At 37.8% G+C, this 26518-nt stretch overlaps 1 protein-coding gene across 1 annotated transcript in view; it reads left to right on the top strand.

The window, feature by feature from the left end:
- CSMD1 (CUB and Sushi multiple domains 1) overlaps window positions 1-26518 on the top strand; it is a 1203943-nt gene that overhangs the window by 332304 nt on the left and 845121 nt on the right. Inside the window, exon 3 of the mRNA XM_013299736.3 lies at window positions 11106-11218. Coding sequence (XP_013155190.2) covers window positions 11106-11218 — 113 coding nt within the window. The remainder of the gene's footprint in view (window positions 1-11105; window positions 11219-26518) is intronic.

The following is a 26518-nucleotide window of genomic DNA, read 5'->3' as shown; positions in this document are numbered from 1 at the left end:
ACATAATTCTCAAACATTTCCAGAATTGGCCATTACTTCATATTAGTTGCAGTAGCCCCTTCTTTTAAGTGCCATTTGAAAATATAAAAACTAGTTATCTGCAAAAGATTTTTTTTTAAAGTTTAATTTAGGTAAAGTGAACTTTATGACCCACTGAAATACCTGATAGACTTCTTATAAAGGATAAACATGCCAGACAGCAATTTTGACAAGAGGTATTCGAGTACTAAATGATGTATGCTGTACTAAACGCTGATATGATGGGTAGAAATAATAGACAGGCTTCAAAGGTTTGCATAGAAAAAAGAATGCCATAGCTCTTGGGAGTAAAACACAGGAGCAGAAAGTTAATATAGTGAGCTTTGTGCAGAGAGTCTTAAAACTGTCAAAGCCTGATCCCTTTAAAAACAGAATCATCAGAACAATTAACTTCAGGAAAAAAAGCAAAGTCATAATGAGGTGACAATGAAGGAAAATCCATTCCTCAGTTCTGAAACAGGATACATTATTTTATCAAGTGAAAAGACTCCTAGGGGCATATTTATAATATGTATAAAACATAATAACACTGAGAAGATTCTTTAAGCTGAAAATATACTTAGGTTGGAAAGACACAGAAAGTGAAGGAAAGGTCTCACTTTATTGCTCCAAAAGCTTTTGGTTTTGGAACGACTTCATTGGTTGTTCTTCCTTAAGTACAGAATTTTTTGTCTTACACCTCTAACAAACATTTCCAAACTCTATAAACAATCTGGAGATCCCCTACACTTAAATGAATTGCTCAAAATGAGACAGTAGCACATTATTTTAGCTTTATTTTGATTTGAAGTACTTAATATACCAATCCTAGCCCCAAACTCTGGATCTATCTACAATTTGCAATGTACTTGAATTCATAGAAACATAAAATCATAGAATGGTTTGGGTTGCAAGGGACCTTTAAAAGTCATATAATGCAACCCCCCTGCAATGAGTAGGGACATCTTCAACCAGATGAGGTTGGTCATAACCCCATCCAACCTGACCTTGAATGTTTCCAGGGATGGGGCATCTACAACCTCTCTGGGCAGCCTGTGCCAGTGCCTCACCATTCTCCTTGTAAAAACTTTCTTCCTTAGAGCTATTCTAAATCTCTTCTTTTACTGTAAAACTGTTATCCCATGTCCTGTTGCAGCAGGCCCTATTGAAAAGTTTGTTCCCGTCTTTCTTAGAAGCTCTTTTAAGTATTGAAAGGCTGCAATAAGGTCTCCCCAGAGCCTTCTCTTCTCCAGGCTGAACAATCCCAACTCTATCAGCCTTTCCTCATAGAAGATGTGTTCAATCCCTCTGAATTCAAAAGAATCTTTTTAGTTTGTCATTTTATCCTTATTTTGCAATGGGGAACTAAGATGTGGAAACCCTAAAGCATGTACCTTCTAATATTTTGGATCTGATTGCTTTACTGAGAGCATACGTTTAGGTAAACAAAATTAAGCCTAAAAAGGTGTGTTTTTTTGTTTGTTTTTGTTTGTTTTTTTTTAAACTTAGGTTGTTGATAACTTTGTATCACTTTTTCTTCCTCTTTTTTAAAAAAATCTGATGGGAAAAAAATCCCATTTTGGCAAAAGCAGTTGAAAAATACTAAAGACTAGAAAATACTAAAATAGAATATTTTATTCTTTAGAAACATACTAATATTTAATTATATTGCCTATTTTATTTCATTAATCCAAAAGGGTATGTATCTCGATAAAAAAAAAAGAACAGTCAGATCTCAGATTACTAATGGGAATAACTTCAGTCATTGGTATGTTAGTATGCATTTTGAATTGAGCAATATAAAAATGACATAGTCTAGCCTGTGCAAAACAGATAATGGAAATCTGCAAATCCATGTAAGTATTCAAAATTTTACTGCATACCATAGGCCACATTTGAAGCTTTGCACATTGCCAGAATAAAGTTCTAGGCACAAATCTTTAGTCTTCCTTACAGAAGGAACATTGAGCACTATATAAACTCTTAAATACACTCCTGTTTGGATAGTAACATATTTTTTTAGATACCTCTCGCCCTATTGCTTCAAAGGAAAAACATACTGTTTGTACTAAAATCTGATCTAGTCAAATACTTGCCAGCATATTTTCCTTTGCCTTGAGGCTTTTGCTTAAAGTGGTGCCACCAAAAAGGCTGGAATAGTGGGTTTTTTTTCAGCTGGCAATACTACTGTAATCCAGTTTGTAAAAATGTTAAAAGAAAGCTTTAGAAATTGATTTATTTCCCCCCTCAGGCAATTTTTGTGTGTTGCAGGGCTTCTAAGCCACTTGTTACCATTCCATTTCCATTTACACTGGCTTCATTTCACTGGTTTTTGTGGAGGTGCTCTGATACTGTAGTATAAGGTGAGCCTGTAAAACCTAGGGAGGTGGAAATGCGTGTGATTTTTCAGTTATTAGTGGCTGGCCTGTGAAGAGAAAAAAAAGAGTCCTCTTCACAGACTTTTTCTCTCTAGATTTCATTTAGTGGAGGCATAAAATACCATTTGATTCCTATGACAGGGTTTTGAGGTTTTGGGTGTTTTGGTTTGTTTCCTTTTTTTGTTTTGTTTTTTTCTCAGATGAAGATTTCCATACATCTTCCATTTCCAAATAACTCAGAAGTTGGAGCATGAATATCATCTACAATGTTATGGATGATTTATAGCAGATCCATAAAACAAGTTTTCAAATAAAATTCATCATTTATTTTGAAGTTGAATCAACTGTTCATTGCTGTAATGTTGTTCCAAACTGACGTAGAGCTCTCTCAAAAGCCTTATGACATAGGAAATGCAAGCTAGCTTCACAACTGAAGTTTTGTAAAATGACAGAGTACTTGCATACACTGTTTTGGATTAATTTGATGTACCTACTGAAAAGATGATTGAACATGATGTGAAATCCATATGTGAGGGTAAACAGACAAAATTCACATAACAAAGCTTAAAAAAATAATGCAAATGTTTTCTAATTTTATATCTTAAACTTTTTGACAGGGTACAGGTAGAAAAATCACTGAGAGGTCTTAGTAATGCCGACTCAATTCCTGATTCCCATTTAGTTAAAAAATGTTAGAACTCACCTGTAATCTTTTACTAACAATGGTCTTACAACTATACTTTTTATTGTTAAACTCATCATACTGTTATTATGAGCTAACAGATACACAGTTAGAGGTAACAGACCTGAAGAAATAATTCAGCCTATGAAACTTGTTTACATAGTTTTCTAAAAATAGGATTTCTTTGGAATATAATTATTGACTTAAATCGCAATTTAATTTGCATCTGTGTAGTTTTACTTCTACTGGGTCTGTTTGGGCTCATACCCAGCACACCTGACTATCTGTGTACTGTCACATGGCAGAAATGTAGTCTGCTCATGTCATTGCTAACCTGGAATGTATGATCTTAAAGTTTCAGTCCTTTTTTCTTGAGCACAGAGTCATTAGCTTTATAGTAACTGAAATAACTTCTTTCTCTTTAAAGGTAAAACACTGTTTTTCTCCCTCTGGCAATAATGGCTTATGGTACTACTTTATTTTTGGCACTTTTTACAGCACTACCTTGTCCAGTTTTATATTAACTGCTGTTTTCTTTCAGTCTCATTTAGGACAGAGGCATATGAAACTATTTCTGCGGCTGCATTTTGTGTAGAACGGGTAGAAATCATAAGAAAATATGTGATATAATGGTAAGGTCTGACAGGAAAAGAAGGTGCTTCTGTGTAGCTGTAGTGCAGTGCCATGACCTAGCGGTTTATTTAGGTGGCAGCTACAAGTCTTAGTGACTGCCATGTATTTCAGACAGGAACAGGCTTTCTTTTTCTGTGGCTTGCACTACGTTGGAGCCTGGGACTATGGGGAAGTGTGGTGATTTCCTATTAGGCAAGCCCTTTTCTTCTCAGTGTAACAAATCCTGCTGGGTCTATCCACCAGCAGCAAGTGCTCTGGGAGTTCCTCTCTCTCAGATCTGCCCAGTGATCCCACCATGCTGGAGCCCACCAGCTGCCCAGACCTGCCAGGCCTTTGCCAGCAGCCACAGCTGCCTCAATGCCCTCAGCCCCAGCCCTTTCCTGGGACCCGCCTCCACTTCGGTCCCCTTTGGGGCTACATACTGGCTTGGCATGGGCCAACGCATCTCATGTTTTCCTGCTGCCTTACTGATGGCCAGTAACTGCAGTCACTGGCTACTGCTTTGCAGCATCGGGGCTTCCTGTAGCAGATGTGAGCCTTGCTATTGTGGCTGTTTGGTGGCACCTAGAGAAATCAGCTGTTTTTTCTGAGGGCTAAATGTATAAAAATCATTAAGCTTACAGCTTTTTTCTGCATAGTGACTGAACTCAGTGAGTTTTGATTATGAGCCTTCTAGACTTTACTGGTAGAACTTTGTCTTTGGTTGCTTCCATCCTTCCCTTACCAGCAAAACAGTAATTTTTTAATTACTGCAAGTAATTCCTAGCTAAGTTAAAGTCACAGGAAATATCAGAAAGTTTTAATATGACTACCATGGAAGAATTGTACATGTATTTCACTGTATGAAAGTCTTGATTTTTTTAAAAAATCTACTTCTTGCCTATTCAGAACCAATTATTAACCTGAGATTATAAATTTTAAAGTGCAGAAGAAGGAGCACCCAGGTAAGAGATGAACTTGTTGTGTACTGCTAATGCTAGTGCCCTTCTGATGTGGTTTGCACACCTGAACCGTCTCTAGTTAGCAGGATAGAAGGCCACCTGATGTTAATTAATCAAATACCTGAACCGTCTCTAGTTAGCAGGATAGAAGGCCACCTGATGTTAATTAATCAAATGAGGTATCGGGGAGCATCTGAGAGGGGTGCAGGGGAGACAGCAGGTAGAAGAAATTTTGTGGCCATCTGGTAGGAGGGCTTTGAAGGTAGTTTCTTAAGGAGAGGGGTGGTGGGAAGTCAGGGACTGGAAGAGCAGTGTTGGGGTGTTGCTCTGGACTTACAACCTGAGAGAACCTGAAGGTGGAAGAGTTTGACCCTGGAGAACACAGCACTGAGGAAGACTTCAGCAGTGCCAGAGTAACAAACGTGAGAGCTATGGGAGTTTAGGTCCCCCCCTGTCTCCCCGCGCCGCCCCCCCCCCCCCCCCCCTTTTTTTTTTTTCTCCCTTAGCAAAGAGAGCTGAATAACACCAATGTGAGGAGGGGTTGCTGTCTATTTTCTTTGTGCTGCAGAGGTGGGGAAGCAGGGTAATTCCTGTGTGGAAGCCTGGGTGTGCTCTCTGAGCTAGGTCTCTGCTTGCTAGTGTTTCTTGTACAGTTTTTTTAAGGGAGCAGTCAGTGTTACTGTAAGCTTGAGATAAGCCACCAAGTTAGAGCCTCTGAATGAAAAACTTGACTTTGGATTTGTTCTGTATGTCTTCCCTTTTTCTTGTGACTTAAAAAAGTTGAGACAAAGGGTAGTAGTATTAAATATATATATATTTAGCCTGTCTTCTGTGACAAAAAATCAGTTACAAGTTACAGATCTTGTACTAATGATATAGTAGCTCCTTGTTCCTTTATGTATGAGATGGTATCTGAGTCAGGTTTTAAATCTTCACTTTGTCTTGGCAACAGAATGGATGTAAATGCTGAAGATCAGGCCTCTGTGGTTTCACACATGGCAGGTAACAGCCTGGTTTGCTGGAACGGGTATGCTGGTCTGCCCTTTGTACCAATAGGTGGCTTAACCTGTGGGTAACTCTTCTCAGCCGATAGCAAGTGGCTTCAGTTTGTTCTCATAGCGTTGCTGCTATTTTCTGTGGAATAACTGGAGTTTACTGTCACATTCTTGTAAATTACTGCAGTAGCTTCTCTTCTATCCAGATGTGTTCAGGTAGTTAAACTGATTCAAATTACTAAGATAGCATATTAATGATTTGACTTCTTAAAAATTGAGGTGTATATAAACAGATGATGCTTTTGAAGTGTTCTCTGCTCCTATCATGGAGGCTGTACTGCTGGCGGGGGCTGCAGGACCACTGTGAGGGGCGGCCGGGGCTGGGCTGGGCACAGCCGGTTCCAGGTGGCTCCTGCAGCCTTGTGGGGTGGCATGTCTGAGGAAATATGTTGAAGACATAGTATGTAAAACCTGGACAGATAAGACACTGATAGCAGACAGCAATTTGTTGTTTCCTGTGGCAGTTAATGACCTATATCACTTTATGATAAAATGGGAGGAATGTTAGGTTTTTCAGTTACACACTTTTGAGGGAGAAAAATAAAATTCTCCAGTGTTTTTCATTTATCTTTGGTTTGACCAAAATTGCTTGTAGGATAATTCATTGAAACTTAGCCTTATACTTTACCTTGTTGTAAGTAGCATTGAACCTTTTGGCTAATAGCTTTTGTAAGGGATATCCAATAGCTAATTTAAGGCAAGAATGTTTTGTCTTGGCCAAATAGATTGTAGTTATTTCCTCAGAGAATGTTTCTGGAAAGAAGCTGTGAAGACATGTGAGCAGAGCTTATGTGTGTGTGTGTTTGTCAGGCACAATTCTAAAAATGCTTAACAGATCTGATTCTCCTTTTAATTATAATATTGTGTCTTCATTGAATTAATTGGCCTGATTTGAAAAAAGAATCAGTCGTCATGGGTGCAGACCCTCCTCTCCCTCTAAGGTGGGGGTTTTTTTGGCTCTTAAATTTCTCAGAAAATCTTGTTAAACCATGACAAAATTTTGTCATGTGTGGCAATCTGAACATATCACTTTGTATTACAGGCAGCTGTAGCAATATATAAGCTAGCAAATAAAGTGGTGAGAATGCATCTATTTTTCCTTTGCAATTGCTCACTGTTTTTTGGCAACTGTGAAATCAGTACATACTATTGTTAGTGGTTTCATCAGACAACACTCCTCGTGCTTGGTAGCTGTTTCTGATAGAGCTGTTCTAGAAAGCTTCATTTGACAATTTCAACCATGAGGGCAGTGCAAAATGTTTAAAAAAATCTAGTGAATCTGGAAACAAGAATGTAGTAGTTCTTACTGGCGAGGAGTGAAGCTGGTTTTGTTTCACGGATGTATTCAAAACACCTGCAAAGATCAGTTCAGCTTTAACTATGCTTGAAGGCCTGTCAGTTTCAATGTGAGCCATTGGGACTTCTGAAAATTTCGTAACTACATGCAGCTAGAAGTTCAATCCCTAATAAACATATGCAAAGAACCTAAAACTTCTTAGGCTGATCAGATTGTATTTCTGTATTTCCTCAAATAGCTCAGTGTTCTCTTTTTTTTCTTACAGCAGCTGCTTACGATGGGGAATTGTGCCCATACCTTATTTATGGTATTCAAATTCAAATAACCTGGGTTAGGGGAGACCTATGGTTATTTGATCTTTTCTCCTGCTGACATTGGAGCCAATTCTGAAGATAGATCATGCTTCTCCAGGACACTATTTTTACAGTATTTCCAAGGGTAGACATACCATATCCTCTCTAGGCATCAGTTTCAATGTATCACCACTATCATGGTAGTGTGTTTTTCCTAATACGAAACTGGAGTTTGTCGTGTTGGCCCTTGACTATTGCCTCCCATCCTTTCTATGCTCCCCAAAAGAAACTGGCTTTTTCTGTACCTCTTCAATAGGTAGCTGAAGACAGCAGTAAGGTTCACCCTTTAGTTGTTGTCTTTTAAAGGGCCCAACAAATTTGTTATTTCAGCTTCTTGTATGTAGTTTGCTGCAGATCCCTAACCATATTGCCAACCCCCAGAGGACTTGCCACACTACCTGTTTAGCACCAGGAAGTCCAAACATACGTCCTCACAAACAGAGTATGGAGAAGTTCTGAGCTGAGCCAATTGGACATATTGCTACGTTATTAGGAATAAATAAATAAATATGTATATTTATAGACTTTTATCACTAGAAATGGCTGAATGTCAAGATCTATGAAATGACAATGGAGAATGAAATGGGTGGTGGTTTGTTTCTTTTTGTTTCCACCCCCAACAGAAGCTAAACTCAGTACTGGTGTACTGCTGTGTGTTCTATTACAAGTTCTGTCTCTTCCTTATTGATGAGACAAATATATCCCATCTGTGATTAAAAAGTCTTCTAGTGTGTGCATTTTGTGCAGATTAATGCTACTGAAAGTTAAGGAAGTAGTATTTTAAGCTTAAAGTATTGCCATATGCTCAGTATGAAGTAGTGCAGTTTTATCAAATGACAGTTTTATTAGCAGATGGGACTTGGAATGATTCTGCTTTCTTAGCACACACACTTGTCTGTCTAAACAGTTCCCTTTCTGGTTGCAGTGAAGGCCGACACGTTAATTGCCAAGACACATATCTAAAGTAAAGCAGCATGTGAAGGTGTGTGGGTTTTCTAGATGATGAAATGAATGTGCAAAACACGTTATAATTCATGAGCTATAACTACCTAGCAAAAATATTAGTAAGGGAGGGGGAAAATGACTTGGTAGCTTAGTAGTGTTTAATTCTGGAAATGTTTGAAGAGTAACACTCTAGATTTTCATCTGCTATCTAGTTTTTGTTTGCACTCAATTTCATGGTGCTTGATCTCCCTGAATTTATTAGAATACTATGAAAAAACACTTCCAGAAATATTTTGGGCAACAAGGCTACTGTAGAGGCACCCAGGTAGTCTGCTGAGTGACTGAAATACAGAATTTTTATCTTTGAGACTTTTCCATAATCTTTTTAGGATCACTGTAATATAAAGAACTTGAAAAAATAGGTTTGATGTACTAATTCTTTGAAGTTTACCACATACTTGCCTTTTCCTATGTCTGTAAGACCTTTAAGTGCGCTGATTTAAGGTACAAAAGAGTATGTTTGTCTTCCTTTTAATGTGGATTTTCATGTTGGTTAACCTAAAGAATGATTTTCTAGTATTTCAGGGGGGATAGTGCAGAAACAATTATATTTATTGAGTAGATAAAGAATCCATATTATAGGAGTGATACTTTATTATCATAACAGAATCAAAGCCAGTAGCTCTGGAATCATAACAAGAGCTCAGGGTGTCCAGTCAGTGCTCAGATAAGTTCATTTATGTGAACAAAATCCATACCAAGTGAAGCAAACACTGGTTAGAAATGAGGTAGCTAAAGCATGATAGTTCTGCATTGATAAAACTTCTTGGGGGGTGGATGGGAGGGGAATTTATAATCCCCTATGTGGTGTGAACTGTTGAGGCTAGCTGCTTCTGTCTTTCTGTGTGTGTGTGTTTCAACCTGATTTTCCTTCTGTCCCCTACAATGCATGCTAGTTTCCTCTATTTCAATAAAAAACGTTAGATCCAGGAAGTATTGTAGTGCTATATGAAGAAAAACCTCTTTACAACCAGAACTCTCTGAATCCCTTCTCGCAGAAGGGAGAGACACGTAAGAAAGATCAGAAAATACATACACTAAATTAATAATGAACTGTCATACCGTACACTCCAGATGTAGGGCAGTAACGATAACCACTAATTTATTAAATATAACAAGAGACCCGCTTCCCTAAAAATTGCAACATCTAGTGAAGGTGAGAGAACATACAAAAGTCTGAACGTAAGATGTGACAAGTTGCATGGTAGTTCTGTAGTTTGAAGATCGAGGGGAAAAATCAACCTGGTTATTTCTGGAACTGGAGTAAATGAGGTGGAAAAGGAGTAATAGGTTGACAAGTACACAGAAGGTGAGAAGATTAGAGTAAACAGCTAATTAGCACATGGCAGACAATGTTGTTTAAAAAGGAAGAAATTGCAGAAAGCTTTTTGCTGACTTATTTTGCCTTGACTGTATGCCTTCACCTGTATTTAAAGCTCTCCTCACTTTGATCTCTGACTCATCCAAGTCTATTTGGTTTCCAAAGCTCAGAACTGGAAAGAGGTAGAGGACCACCTGACTGGTGTAATTCAAGCAAGGAAGACCATGAAAGCGGTCTTAAATAAGGCTAATTTTGCAAAGAATTTCAAGTTCAGGGATACAGCTGTACTAGCACGTTGTTTATGATTCTTTTCTGCAGTTCCTGATGTCAATTAATGAATGATAGCATAGTTGTACAATAAATTTAAAAGGCAATATTTTTCTAAAGGCATGGATTGTCTAAACCATCCAGATTAAAAATATATCAAAGCATTTTTGCTGTGCGTTGTTTTGGGGTTTTTGTTTTTTTTTTTTGATGTTGTTGTTTGTGGTGGTGTTGTTGGGGTTTTTGGCATTATTTTTTTTTTTAATGAGCTCTTCCATTGTGTGAATTCAAGAATCTCTTTCAGCATGAAATTTGAACCAGAGGTGGCTTTGATGCATTTTCCTGTACCCAGTGGATCACAAACACCTATTGGAAAATACAGAAATTAGCTAGTGATGTAAGCTGACGGTATAGTTTTGTGTTTGGGGGACAGTAGTAGTGTCTTAGGTTTTATATGAAAGTAATCATTAATAAACCAGCATCTTACTAGTATCAGCCAGGTCTAATGAATTGTCTTCAGTGATATTTCAATAAAGGATGTAAACATTTTTCCCCATCTGTAATTTCCTCAAAATGATTTAATTAATTTTGAGGATATAATCTTAAAATCAGTATTGCAATGTAACTATAGTTTATCCAGAATTCTGTTTTGTGTGTAAAGGTAAGACTGCTAATAAGATGGGAAATGTAAGGTAGTTTTTCTGAAGCTGTTAAGTAGAAGTGTTTGGTTGTGGGGTTTTGGGTTTTTTTGTTTTCTGGTCATTTAATGTATATGACATTGAACATATGAGATACATGCTTTTTCTGAAGCAGTGGGAGGACAGACAGGATAGTCCACACTATCTCAAATTGTGCTAGATACCTCTGTGTGAGTCAAGGCCTGGTTATCTACTTCTAGGTGTCTTGACTTTGCCTATCTTCATCTTCAAATGAGTCCTAGCAAAAAAATTCTTTGTCTTCAATAGATACAAACAAGTCCTTCTTTCGGTGTTCTCTGTTGGAGCATGCACAGGTGTCTTAGAGACTGCATTGGGGTAAAGAATGTAATGTGTTGGCAGTTCAGATGTAGAAATATGATGCTTATCATAACACTTATCAAACCTACTAATATGTTTTATTTTTAAAAATCACAGTTATTTGTGCCTTTTTATTGCACAGGTTATCTGGATTTCAGCTTCCATCATCTATTGTGAGCACAGGATCTATCCTCACGCTTTGCTTCACCACAGATTTTGCTGTCAGTGCTCAAGGCTTCAAAGCTATCTATGAAGGTAAGAACTCTTTTCTTACCAGGTCTTTATGCTACATGCTTTTCATGTTGAAATGTGATGTTTCAATTTTAATTGTTTGGGGTTTGAATCATCAGTGAATATTGCATAAACTTCTTTTTTTTAGCATGCTCAAATGTAACTACATAACAACCATAGTCTTGACTCTGAAATTTAAACTAATACTTTAATTTCTGCTGGAATTTTTAATTGAATCTGTCAGGCTTCCAAAGCTGGATTCAGAAATAATTTCATTTAAATGGTTTTCTTGTTATCTCCAAAATTATTTCTTTTGACAAGTTCTTTAGGCAATGCCTAATGATAAAAACGAGGGAGATATGGATACTAACTGGCCTTGAAAATCAATCACTGATCTTCTCCTTGTGGAAAATAACAGTGACAATAAATATGTATGTGTATATATAAATTTAAAAAAAAGTTAGACTACAGTGATGACTGCACAATGCTGGGAAAAAATAACACCAGGTATTTAATGTCTGTGTCTACCAAAAATTTTTGTGATTTTTAGGTTTGGAGTGTTTTTGTGTGGGTTTTTTTTCCTACTTAATTCATGGAAAATACAGGGCTTTGAGTACTAGAAGTTGCAGAATTCTCAGTTTCAGATTACTTCTCAAATGCAAAGCCATTTTTTCTATGTTTTCATAAATGTAATTCTTCGAAAGTGTTTATTCTGGAAAACCTGTCTATGGCCAGTTAAGTGATAGAATTAAAACAAACAAAAAAAAAAAGTAATGGTGGTGTTAGTGAGGAACTTTGAATCTAGAAAGCAGTATGGTTTGATTGTAGCTATTTACTAGGGCTAGAATTTGCAACTGTGTAAATCCATTATATTGTTTACCACTTCAGAAGTCAAAGTATCTTAGAGCCCAAAGGTATCTTCAAATGCTTGGTAGACTTTGATTATGTTTCTCTTAGAACCATTAGGTCTCTTAGAACTTAGAACCCTTGAAACTTTACCTCCCTTTGTTAACAATACTTAAATCTACTTCATATTGACACATATCTTATCTTTCATATTTGATTAATGTTTTGAAATGATTGTGTTTTTTAAAGTGTTTTTTGAATTCAGTATCCTCATTGAGTGGGTTGCCGAGGAATGAAAGACAGGTGTAGGAGGTATCATGAGTAACACTGATCTTTTAGTTTTAAGTTTTTTCTGTTTGGGATGAGTAGCTCAGCAGTTATGTCTTTCCTTGGTAGCTGTTCCTCCCTTTCTTGGTCCCCCAAAACTTTATCACCTGCTAAATCAGCTAATTGGTCTTTCTTTGATTGGGATGAGGCCTGGGAGGAAAGAGTAGGAAAATTTCATTGTAATAGCCTTTATAAGCTTTATTAGGTAAGTTGAAAAGGAACATCAGAAATCACAAACACACCAGGAACTGGTTTTGTTACCAACAGGAAGTTGCTTTCTACATACCTGTATCTTTCTCTCTTTGCAGATGCGTATAATAACATATTTTGTCTTTCTGTGCAATCTGAGCAGTTTGTTTTTCCATATTGAAAAAGACAGTGAAGAATACTAAAGGATGTCTCTTGACTGTCAGCTTAGGAACACTTGCACAGAGCCGCAGGCTGTAATATAATGACACTTCCTGCTGGCCTACTTTCTTGTAAAAAACCCAGCAGGAAGAGCTGTAATTAACACTGACAGATAGCACCACTCTCTGTTTAAACAACACTGCCCCCTTTCAGATTTAGTGCTGTGAACCTGGCATTGTCCATGAGCTTAAATTGACGTCAAAAAAATGACATCCAACTCCAGAGAAATGGTGAATGCCACTCAAGTGACAGCATCTCAATGTACAGACAGGCAATGGGGACTGAAGCTTTGGGAAGTATTTGTAGCAGTGAGGGGTTAGGTGTTTTTTTTGAAGGCTTGGGGTGATTTCTGATGTAATGGCCAGCTGAGTTACTGAAGCCCCATAGTTTTAAGAACTCTTCTAACTATTCCCTAAACTATTTGTTTTAAATAGTGACCCCTTCTGGCTCCTATGCCACATCTAATTTGCTGAGTAGGTAGGTGATTAGTTCCTCTGGGGCAGCAGAATACAGGCCAGATGTTACCAGCCACTGGAAGTCTTTATAATCACTCTGCCAGTTACCCATCCCAAAGCTAGTCTGCTTTTACTAGAAGTATCTACTTATTCCTGGTTTTAGCCAGTTCTTTCATTCTTCTCCTGAGTAAGTGAATTACTGTTCAGTTGAAGACATGGGGAGCATTGAAGTGCTACTGACTGCTTCCATCTAAGAGTTTAGGACACTGTGGGGTTGTAATGCAGAGTTTGAGAAACGCTGTTTTAAACATCTTAATTGGAGCGAAGTTTTAACTGCATGTCAGCGGGCAAGGATAGTATGTTTAAGAAAAAAAAATCTGGGTTGTTTTAATGATACCTAGGGAAGTGATCTGTAACAGAAATTTTCTTGTAGAAATAGAAAAGCCCTCAACATCCAAAAGCTACAATTTTAATAGAATGGGAGCAGAAGAAATAAAAAAACCCTTTGCATCACTATGTAAAGGAATACAGAGGAATTGTTCTGGCATTGTATCACTTGTCTCACAGTAGCAGATGAAGTAGGTCTGAAAAATTCAAATATTAGGATGGATGAAGGAACCAATTTACATAAACTTTCCATATTCTGGGAGGCTGCACAACAAGTGGGTTTGGTTTGGTGGTTGTTTGGGTTTTTTTATTCTTATTACGACAGGCCACTTTCTTCTGAATAGGAAAAATTAATCTAATTAGAATTCCTACCTTCATGAAATTAAAAAAAAAATCAAGTATTAATGTCTTTAAAGTTAGCTCTGCTATTGAAAGACAGTACTTTAAATGTGATCACTTTTCAGGGGGAGACTAGTGGTTTTACAACCATGACTCGACTTAATACTGGGCTAGATTCTTTGCTGTGCTGAGCCTCTGCCTTGCAGAGCAAAGCAGGTGCTGTTGGGAGGTTTCACCATTACTGTTTGCAGGGTGCTCTTTTTAACTTAAGCTGCCTGGTGAATGTGGATAGGACACTGAACGGGGAAAGAAGGCATGTGAACCACTTCAGCACCTACTGAACAGCCTCTGAAGTTACACCCACACTGGGATCCCTAGCAGAGAGAGAACAGTACATCACATTCCCTGAGCTGAGATTCTGATCTATGCATTTTATTGAGTACGTTCTTGATTTATGACCTGGCTTGCCATGCAGCAGTGACATAGTCAGATCCTTTGTGTTTTTACAATACAGAAACAGGTTAACAATGAGGCTAGTGAAACCACATTCCAGAGCTCTAAGCTCTTGAAGATTCTTTGTATTTATCTGACTTAGCTTGCTGTCACCCCTATACCACGTTAATGTTAATAGTTAACTAAATCTGATTTTGTGGCAAGAGACCAGTGAGAGCCATCTAATTTTAATAAGACACTGCTGTAGTTAGGCAATTGCTGAGTTTTTAGGCTGAAATGTAAGTTTCTTTACTATATGGTGATTTCACCAGGTTTATATGTCTATTTCTGAGAATCCCTAGTATTTTTAATTAATACTTCTGTCTTCCTTAGTGGTCACATCAACACTATACATTTGTTACAGATGGAAGCTTGAATTTTCTGGAAATAAAATTATCTATGGAATTTTCAAACATGTGGTTGTATCAGTGAAAAGAACTGTCAGTTTCAGAAGCAGCAACTTCAGTTTAGAGAATCCGTCAACTCATTTGATCTGCTAAATGATTTGTTGACTATTACCATTGCTGTTGGGTAATAAGTTTTAAGCCAGGGGACTGGGGAGTTGAGAGAGAGATTCTGTTTCTGTAATGTGTGGTTGATTGGGGTTTTTTGGTTTGTTCTGTTTTTGCTTTTTATATGGTGTAAAGCACTGTCAATTAAAATGTTTAGACTTTGGGACGGTGGGATGTGTGGGAAAAATAACAAAGTATTTGTGACTTGTGCAAATTTAATTCCCTGTTAAAATAATTTTAATTCCTATTTTCTAGAATGAGAGTCACAAACTTTTTTAAAAGGTGCTTTGAGGGCTAAACAGAAGTAAAAATTCAGTATTGCTGTATCATTGTAGTAATTCTTTGGAATGTCAAAAGTATCCTCCCACACAGAACACTGGCATATGGCTGGAAGTATAGAAAAATACACTTCAAATGACAGCAATATCTGAAGTGTTATACACACATAAACTTAGAGTAACGCATGGTAGAATTGTTATATGGTCTTGCTTCTACTAGTGTCCTGCCATTTAGAGAATCTGGTTGTTGAGTACAGAAAAATCAGTAAGAGTTTAATTTACAGTGCCTTATTAGTCATCAATGTAAAAGGAAATTTCATGGTTTGTAGCATATGTTTTGCTACACTAGTGTCTGCCATTAAACTGCCATCAAAGGTTAATAATCTTTGGTTCATTTTAAGTTATCTCTGTTTTTTGTGTGTGGTTGTTTTTGTTGTTTATAATCACATTTTGTAATGTAGAATTTGTGGGCAGTGTTTAAACAGCAAGCCAGATGTACTGGACTTGATGTGCGCTAGTACTTTTCCTTGACCTCTGTTCTTCAGCAGCAGGTTTTCTTTGCCAAAGGAAGAGCTCTTGCATGTCCCTCTATCCTACCTGCCCTCGGGGCATACTTCCTTTTTTCTTTTCTTCTTTGAATTCTCAAAGCTTTCTGCTCACACCCAGCATTAACATTTACACTGGCAGTCACCTCCTCTTGCCTTATGCATCTTTCCTGAAGCTTCTTTTTAAAATCCCTTTCAGAACCAAGAGCAGAAAGTAGTGATACACTTACACAGCATAAAGTCTTTGAAGACTTCTTTTTTTTTCTCCCCCTCTTACTGCTCCTGTTCTCCCTGAGTATCTGTTATTTGGTGTGTTTTCCCTTTTTATGGTTCAATACTTTGAACTAGTTAAAAAAACCAAAAAAATGAAATGCTTCCTCCTGCCAATTTGGAAACATTAATTCCTGTATTAATTCCATGAATTTACCAAGGTAATTTTCCCAAGACTTTTTCAGTCAATATGGACCCAGTCAAGACAACAGACCTTTGGGCTCAAGCTAACATATCCTGGTTTTTTGTTTCTTTGTTTCCTTCAAGTACCAAAACACCTTTCCTGTACTCTCAGGAGTAAAAACCTGCTTTTCAGTGGGTTAGCACTTGACAATGCTTCCTGCTGTTGTCTGTGAGTCTAACTGTATTAGTTAGTGGCTGTGTAGTTCTCACAACAAACTGATACAGTGATAAGGATAGTTACTCCCTGGGAATAGGGGTGTTCAAAACAAACCGAATAATCTGAGGCAAATATTTTAGATTGGGAGTAGGAAGCTAAATAGGCAAGAAAATACCAACTTTTATGCAACTTGAATGCATAATAATCGCCTACTACTTAGTATGAGTAGCCTTCTGAATCTTCAACCATGGCTAGTTAATTTCTATGCTTTAGTCATAGGTGCTGTTTTAACTGTAAGGTAATACTTCATTTTGCTTGTTACAATGATCAGACACTTTGAATATTACTGCTGAACCTCAGTGGCTTAGCCAATCTGGTTCTGAAAAGTTCCAAATGATTGTAATGAATATCTAATGATGACATTGAGAGCTATGCAATTCTTTCTATGTTCTGTTGCATAGTTTTGGGGAAAGATTTGGTTTGTTTCTCCCAGTTTTGTAACTATTTCCTCCTCAACTGTAATGTTTGGGGAAAGAAGCACTGTAAATTTTAATCTGAGTTTAATTCTTTTAAACGTTAAAGGCACAAACTGTTGGTTTTAAGCATTTATTTGGTAAGAAAACAAAACTAACATTAATACCATAGTAAGTGCTGGTATTCTTGTAAATGTAATCCTAGCAGCTTTACATCTTCACTAGCAATCTTCCATTGATGTTAGTGTAATTGGCCATAACATCTGTTAATAGACTAATATGTTTCTGTTCTATTTTTAGCTAAATACTTCTTGCTTGCTGTTTTGGTAGTCTGTTTTTTTAAAACTGAGATGTTTGTTAAAGCTTACAGCAATGTGTGTGTGTGTGTGTATACATGTGACCAAGTAAACCGAAAGCTTTGAATAATGAAAGCTCAGACTGAAACGGGATCTTTTTAGGTTTAAGTTTGTAATTGCACTTTGGAGTGGAAGTAACTGTTTTCTGAGAATTAATGTGGGTATTGATTTACTTTGTCAACTGAAGTTTCCTTATCCTAGCAATTTTTCTAAAAAATAACATCTTTTTGGAATGATACAATCTGAATGACTGTTAATGACTATATATGGGGAAGAAATAATAATGCAGTTAAAAATAAATCTGGTATTTCATGTGTCAGAACATGACATGATGTGTAGCAGCAAAATCTCAGGTCAGAAGAGGTCTGGCCGTGCTGTGGGACTGTCCTGTGGGACCTTCAATAACCTAGAATATCAATTACTTAGGTGACAAAAGAGTTCACTCTAACTGTAACAGCTAATGAAAAATATTTTTAAGCCAACATGTTTTCAGAAAACTTACAAAAAGCAAAATTGAAGTTATTTTGTGAAGAGGCATAGGTAAAATAGTCTGCTTGTGCTCTGAATTACACAGACTTAAAACTTGCTCAAAATGCTAAACTTGCAGGGAACTGAATTTGGTTGGTAGACACAGGTAAGGACTGCGCTCTTTTATGCCTTCTCTTTCTAATCTTTCATATATGAAGAGATCGTGCATAGCAGAAATGATAACTATTTTAAACAACTATACTCCTTCAGCTTTTATTTATGAGAACTTAGGGTAAATAACTTCACCTGTTAAAAACGTGAAATTCCTTTTGGCAGTAAACCACTTAAATATTTGTTTCAGCAATATTCAAAGGAATAGGAGTCAGAAATCTGCAATGCTATTTCCTGAACTAACCGAAACAGCAGAAACTTCCCAACTGGAAATTGTAGGAATTGCCTAGGAAAAAAAAAGGCACTGTTAGTGGAAGTTTTGATAGAATAAACCCTATTTGAATTGGCAGAAAATAAAACTTAAATGTAGTAGGGTTCATTATCAACCAATTACATTTTTTTGTCTAAAGGAAGAATAATTTCATAGGAGCCTTGCCTGCTATATTAGTCTGTAAGTTATGTCAGCTGTTTTCTGCTTTCCAGCTCTCACCCCAAGTAGCTCAGTCCCTAATGCGAAGGTAGCCTTTGTGTGGCTAGTAACCCTTAGAAAGGAATAAGTGCCTTGAGAACATTCTTGGAACTGTCTTTTTGACTGCCTCTGATTCTGGAAGGGATTATTTTGTACCTTCTAGTGACTTAGATACGTGTAAGAACTGTGTTCATTGTCCTTGGTGCATGAACCAGTAACAAGCCCAGTGTTGGTGGTTCATACCTTGTAATCATCATTCAGAGGGCTTGTGACCTTCCTCCACAAAACTCTTACTTGTGCTTATATTTGAGATCACAAATTCAATAGGAGAATCATTTGGTAAAAGAGGGTTTCCTAGAGGAAAATATCAAGGACTTGCTCCTCTGCTGCTGTGAGGTGCCAGTTCTAAACCAGAACAGCATATTCTAGTACGGGATACAAAGTGGAAAGTCAAAGTCAAAACAGGATTGTTTGTCTCTTTGTAGCCTCTCAATTGAGTATTGAGATTGTGGAGAATCTAATCTACATCCTAACAAATCATCATTGCAACTGTGCTGATACTAATTCCCCACTTCATGTTCGTTCTTATCTACCAGCATTAGTATGTGTTTGTATGACTAATATTAACTTGTGAAAAATACTCAAGATTTTTTTCAAAATGTCAGAATTCCTTTATTGTAGTCATTTCCTGATCTGAATCAGTATTAAGAGATTGTGATTTAATCCCAGCCGGCAGTTAAGTACCACACAGCTGCTCACTCATTCCCCACCCCCTCAGTGGTATGGGGGAGAGAACTGGAAAAATAAAAGTGAGAAGACTCATGAGTTGGGATAAAGACTGTTTAATAGGTAAAGCAAAAGCTGCACATCTGAGCAAAGCAAAGTAAGGAATTAATTTACTTCAGCCATCCCCAGGACAGCAGGACTCCATCACACAGAACAGTTACTTGGGAAGAGCGGTGCCATTGCTCCAAACATGGCTGAGCAATGGCAGCCTGGCCAAACTCCACCCATCCCCATTTTATTACTGAGCACATCAAATAGTATGGGATATCTCTTTGGTCAGCTGGGGTCAGCTGTCATGGCTGTGCCCCCTCCCAACTCACTATGCACCCCCAGCTGACTTGCTGGCAGGACAGAAAAAGCCTTAACACTGTGTGCGTGCTGCTCATCAATTGCTAAAACATCCCGGTGCTGTCAGCACTTCTCATCACAAATCCAAAGTTTAGCGCCATACAGGCCACTGTGAAGACATTTAACTCTATTGCAGCTAACGCCAGTACAGATGTGCAGCATGATCTTGCAAATCAATGTTGTAGACAGCTTAAAAAAAACGAAACCTGAAAATAAAAAGGCTAGCTTTGCTTCTTCTCTTCAAAATGCATTATGTCTTTTACTTGAACTTTAATTTTTAAAGGTAAAACATATGCTCTTAATGCAGCAACTATTTGAGAAACGAACAAGGTTAAAACTCCTGTAACTCTAGAATCGTGCTAAATTCCTACTTTTTTTTAATTCAGCCACATAAGGAATATATGAAATCCATCTTTTCTCCAGGCGCTTTTCTGAAACAAGCCATGCAGCGCATGATTCAACAGAGCTGGCATTTTTGCTTGTTCCATTTTACAGCCAACTGGTATTTGGAGGGATAACTTCTTCTGTTCGTAGCCTTACAGATTTGCTGGGTAAGAATTCGGTTAAGCAGCCCGTGTCCTTCCCTGCCACCATTCTAATTTTATTTTAAACAGGAACTGCTGCTAAATGTCAGGATGTCAAAAGAGCCTGTATTCTGTTCAGACTTCATTTTGCCTGGATTTTCAGTTCTGGACATAGTATATTTCTATTTACCAATGCAGAAATTAAAATATTGCTAGTGCCTCCTGTGGATCACCAAATTATTCAAGGGAGTTTCTTGATGCATTTATACCCAGATTTCTATCTGGCTGAAGAGTTAAATCCTAATTCCTTTTCTAATAATCAGATATATGCAATAGTGGTTGCTTACCTTCGGAATGGTCCCCGTTAATGAGATGGTCCTAGATGAAATGCAGCTGACACTCATCTAGCTTTTAATGAATCTGAAAAAGTCTGGTACTATTGCTTGCTTGATTTCTGATCTCATTTGTAAAGAAGGTTTTTTATTCCCTTGGCTGGGACAAAGTAGGGAAAGTTGTATGGGGTTTTTCATCTCTTGGATAATAAAAGTGTATTTTCAGCTATAGCAGTCTGATTTCTGGTTTGTAGTAGTCTTTTTGGTGTGCTTTTTTTGGTATTGTACTTAATTTAAAGTAGTATCAATTTTTATTATGAAAATTGTATTTCTGCCTTTTAAAGTCTCTGCAGCTTGCTAAGACTCACTGTTAATAACTCCTTTGCATTTATTACAAATCTGCTTGCAATGGCAAAGATGGCTTTACGCCTTTTATGTCTTTTGTTGAAAAAATAAAAGAAAATGGAAAAATCTTTTTCATCTGTAATAATTGTCTGCACATTTTTATTTCTTTAAACCGGCAAATGGTGTAGACTGTTGCATCGTGGAATCAGTATTTCCAAAATAAAGCCTGTGGGTTAGCAGGACAGAAAATAGAACATTGGGCTTACTATGTTACTCCAGACAGCAGCTGTTACCCTAATTGAGTAAAGGTTGTGTAATTTGCTCTGTTAGATGGAGAGTTAGCATATAATAGTCACATACTTTGCTTTTCATCTTCTCTTGTATAACTTTAAACCATTAATAATTGTACTTTGAATTACTTTGTTATTCATATCCTTCCCATATATTGAGGGGTTTGTTTGCATAACCTTTCATGCTTTTCTTCTGTAACTGGCGTAATGAGGCAGATATCTGGAACTTCGCAACAAAATATACTCATCAACACAAGCATGTCTAAATTTAAGGCATTGATCATGTTCAGTAATGAATAAAATAGCTAGTATATCACTCACCTATTAATTGTGAAGAAAGGGAGTGTGTTGACTGTAGCACACAATATAGGCACTTCATTTTAACTGAAACTTGAGATCTGTTAAAATCTATCACACAGTCTTCACCTTGTCTATGTTAGAACTTGATATCTTCATACAATACTATTGGACCACTTCGTGTATTGCCTATCTAAATACTGTTTATTCACCCACATAATCTAATTTTCTCATTAGCTATAGTGTCGGTATAAATGACTGCAAAACTGCTTTGAGTACTTAACTCTGTATTTTGTATTTACATCCTTCAGCTCTAACTTGTAACACTTTGACATTTTTCATCTTGTGTATATTGCAAGACTCCCTTATAAATTTTTTGAATTATTCATGCATAATATACTTGCAAGAAATCTTGTCTTAAGGTTCTTTTGAAGCTGGCTTATTGGATTGACCTGAAAAGGGCCATAGGAGTCATAAAGTCACACAATCTCCTTGACCTCATTAGATCTGTGCCTCTCTTACATTTCTTTAACAAGACAAGGCACACCTGTGTGGTGTTGGTGGATTGTACATCTGAAGTCATAAGAATGTTAAAACAGCTGTTTAGAATGGACAAAGTCTTATTTATGTGGAAAGAGGCAGACACTGTGTGTGTATGTATGTATACTGAAGGATTGTTAGTGTCATCAAAGGCTTAAGTATCTAATCATAATGAGGACAGATGAAATTTTTACAGAAAAGGGAAAAATAACAATACACTTAAAATAGTTGCACACATGCTTCTTGGTTTCTAGTAATTTTCCTACCATACTTACCCTTCCCATGCTCCTCTGAGTCCAGTGGTTGATGTTTTCCTTCACTTTAGGAGGTCTTTACTTACTAAGACAATTTCATACTCTTGCACTTTATTCCGTGATCTGCAGTTCCGTATCACATCCATACTGAATTTATATGGTGTCCCATGCATGTTAGATGCTACTACTTTGTTACTCCCAAAACCAGTTTTATCCAGGTCTGCATTTATTTACCTGACTATTGAGTTGTTTATAGCCATGGGCTCACTAGTGCCAAACCTTTGTCTCATCACTTATTGCCCTTATGGACATATTCCTCTGTACTGCATCTCCACTTCTCAAAGCGTCTGTAGTCAAACCGGGTGTATATTTCTCTTAACTATGTCATTGTGCCAGTCGTAAAATATTTTTTTCTGCACAAAGTAACTGCTACAGCTGTCCTTATAAAGCTATAGTTGTACCATCAGAAAAAAGAGGAGGGGAAAAAAAAAAAAGTAAAACAAAATAGCTTTGGACAGCCAGTCAATTGGAGAAATTGCTATCACAGCTAAATCAAGTAAAGCAAAGCTGCAGGGAAGTTTGGAGAATTTTAGAGTGAGCCTGACTGTAGCAAGCCTGTTCTGAGGCCCTGCAAGCTCAATACAAAGTTTATGGTCTGTTACTAATAACAGCAGTACCAGGTTACAGGGCAACAGTATTACAAAACATGGCATGCATAAACCAGTTACTTCTCTTGATATAGCTTTAGTTTCCAAAATCACCTGGTTTAGTCTAAGTTTCTGTCAGAACCATCCAGAAAACTTTTGACTGTGAAATATTTGCTGCTCAGTGTACTACTACCAGATAGCTATGGTGGATGTCACCTGACTAGGTCCTTAAATGTTTTTGATAGCCAGCTGCAGAGCTAGTCATAAACGGTTGTAATGATTAAATATTTTCAAAAAAACCCAATTAACATTAGATGCTTCTGTTAATATGAGATAGATTATTTCAAAGCAGAGATGCCTGTCTGCCTTCCTGCTTTGACTTTACAATGGAACCTGAAGGACTAAATTTGCTGTCTAGAAGTTGAGCATTTTAATCACAAAATGATTTAGATTGGAAGGATCTTTATAAAGGTCATCTAGTTCCAGCTCCCCTGAAATAAGCAGGTACATCTTTTACTAGACCAGGTTACTCAAAGCCCCATCCACTCTAATCTTGAACACTTCCAGGGATGGAGCATCTACAATTTGTCTGGGCAACCTGTTCCAGTGTCTTACCACCCTCATTATAAAAAAAATGTCCTCAATGTCTTCCTTGTGTCTAATTTAAATCTACCCAATGCCTTGAAACCCTAACACTTGCACTACATTTCGGGCCTTGGTAAAAAGTCAATTTTTTTTTTTTTTTTTTTTTTAATGTATAGGAGTTGAAAAGCCTCAATGAGGTCTCTGTGGAGCCTTTTCTTCTCCAAGGTGAACCACTCTAATGCTCTCAGCCTTTCTTTATAGGAGACCTGCTCCAGCCTTCTCATAAATTTTGTGGCCCTCCTCTGGACCTGCTCTAAGAAGTCTGTGTCTTTCTTGTGCTGGGGCCCCCCGAACTCAATGCAGTACTCCAGGTAGGATCTCATGAGAGCAGAGTAGATGGGGAGAATCACCTCCATTGACCTGCTGGCCATGCTACTTTCGATGCAGCCCAGGATATGATATTTTTTGCGGGCTGGAAGTGCATGTTGGTGGCTCATTCATTCCTTAGCCTGCGCTGATATTTGGGATTGCCCTGATGCAGGTGCAGCACCTTGTAGTTGGCCTTGTTGAACTTCAAGAGATTCACATGGGCCTATTTCTCAAGCCTGTCAAGTTCCCTTTGGATGGCATCCCTTCCCTTAAGTGTACCAGCAGCACCACTTGGCTTCGTGTCATCTGGAAACTTGTTGAGGTTGCTCTCAGTCTCACGATGTCCTTAAAGATATTGAGCAGTATTGGTCCCAGTATGGACCCCTGAGGGACACCACTTGTTACTGATCTGTATTAGGACGTTGAGCTGTTGACTGCAATTCTCTGAGCATAGCCATCCAGCTAAGTTGTTCTCCATACCATAGTCCATCCATCAAAACCATATTTACAGGCAAGGTTGTTGTGAGGGACTGTATCAAAGACCTTGCAGAAGTCAAAGTAGATGACTCCTGCAGCTCTTCCGTTGTCCACTGATGCAGTCATTCCCTCACAGAAGGTCCCTAGATTGGTCAGGTATGATTTGCCCTTGATGAAGCCATGTTGACTGTTTCTCTTTGTGTCCCTGTCTTCCATATGTTTTGATTTGTCTTCCAGGAGGGTGTGTTCTGAGGTGAGGCTGACAGGCTGGTAGTTCCAAGGGTCTGTCTTTTTACCCATTTTAGAAATGGACATGATATTTCTATTATTTTAGTCACTGTAGCCTTTGGCTGACTGCCATGACTTCCCAAATCTGATGAACAGTGCCTTAGCAACTAGGTCTGCCAGTTCCCTCGGGATCCTGGGAAGCATCTCATTGGGTCCCGTGGATCTGAGGATGTTCAGGTTCCTTGGGTGATCTCAAACTTTATCTTCTCTTACAATGGGAGGGACTCTCCCCCCTGCCCCCCGCGGTCCTTGCATTGAGGTTCAGGGACTTGAGAGTTGAGGGAAGAACAATTACCAGTGAAAACGGAGGCAGAACAGTAGTTGAGTACCTCAGCTTTCTCCATGTCATTTATCGTTAGATCCCTGTCTCACTGGGGGAGTACTTCTTTTGTCTTCCTTTTCTGGCTAACACACCTGCAGAAGCTGCTCTTATTCTTGACATCCCTTGCCAAACTTGGCTCCAGATGCACCTTAGCTTTCCTGATCCTGGCTTAATGGTCCTGGGCAGCGTCCCCATATTCTTTCTAGGGTGCATGCCCCTACTTCTTAATCTAATGCTTAGATCATGTGTCACGCTTTACAGAAAGTTAGCGTTTGAACTGAGAGAACATTTAGTGGGAAAGCATGCTTCATCTCAGTGTAAATCACTCTTACTTCAAACATAGTTATTTAAAAATGTAATCTTCTTAGATAGTTTTTAATTATTCTACAGATTTTAGTTCTTTGATTCTTTGGGAATTTTTATATTGGTGGCTGGAGAAAAGTCATGAGACTTTCTAAAACAAAGTGGGGCAGCCTCCCCCTCTCACTTCTGTTTTGAGATGAAAAACTGTTTTTGGAAGCAGAAGCTTGTGAGAAAACTGAGCTTTCTGCTGTAAAATGTGTGAAATTTTGCTTATTCCTGAAAAAATGCAGCCAGCAATGTACTCTGTATGTGCAGCTCCCTGGGAGCAGTAGAAGAAAATTTGTCCAAGTGTCCCCTTTAACTTTCTTAGGGGACTCTGGGCACCAACAGAGAAACAGTTTGGGTCCCTTGTTCTTGTTAGTGGAGTAGGCTTCTAAAGTAACCAGCAATTAGGGGGTTTGTGCCTGTCAGGTGTTTTTTTAGTTTCTATATAGCGTGGCTGTAATGGAGAAGCTGATTCTTTTTAGTAATAGCTTTCATGGTTTTAAAGCTTTATTCTGCATATTTTTATTTAAAATGTCAATTATAATAAAGCATTAAGGAGCTACGTTTTAGGGGAAAAAATTGGGCAGTGGGTGATTGGACAAATGTTGTGTGTAGCTGTCAAGTCAGCTCAGTAGGAGTTTAGCAAACGGCAAGAGTCGTGCACTAAAACAGTGGAACACATATTAGCGCTGCACATGAGATCAAGCTTCACCTTGCAAAAAGTCTTTCCAGCATTGTCAGCGTTAGTTTTTGTTGTGGTGGTGTGTCTTTTTACAGAGCTGCTCAAAATCCTACCCACTTGCCATCCTAACTTAAATCATGATGAAATCTGCATGCAAAATGGCTTATTTATCAAAACATGCTTTTAATTGAAAGGAGGAAAAAAAAACCCACCAAAACCCCAAAAAACACCCCGCCCCTGAATGTGAGAAGTCAAGTATGAGCTGAGTTCAGTCTGTTCCCAGATTGGACAGTGTAGTTACTGGGACCCCACTACCTGAAGTCCATAACAAGTGAGAATTCTAAAGAGAATGCTTTGTTTTGCTCACTGCATGCTTGTCAGTAGAAGGGCTTTTTTTCATGTTTGAGATGTAGCATTTTGAAAGAAAACTGAGAATGAAACATAAGCTAAAATATACTTCTCTGCTGTTACATATTTTGCAAAATTAAATGTCATAAAAATAATTTTTAAAGGATACAGCAGCGATGATTTTTGCAGTGCTTAGATCATACTCAGCACTTCAAAGTCATTTTATTGCTTCAGCTGCTCCTGACTTCTTCTTTGGGCTATTTTTTAGACTTAGTTTATAACTAATAGAAAGGCTAAATCTTTTCCTTTAAAGATAAGCTTTATATTAAAGGCAATTTGACTTTCATTTTGGATTGTGTGTATTGTGGTCTGTGTGAGAGATGAGGGAGTGTAAGCTGTAAGAAAA

Source organism: Falco peregrinus, chromosome 7 (assembly GCF_023634155.1).
Source record: "Falco peregrinus isolate bFalPer1 chromosome 7, bFalPer1.pri, whole genome shotgun sequence".
Taxonomy (NCBI): domain Eukaryota; kingdom Metazoa; phylum Chordata; class Aves; order Falconiformes; family Falconidae; genus Falco; species Falco peregrinus.
The sequence above is the reverse complement of the archived record's forward strand: the minus strand, read 5'-3'. Positions and strand labels throughout refer to the sequence as shown.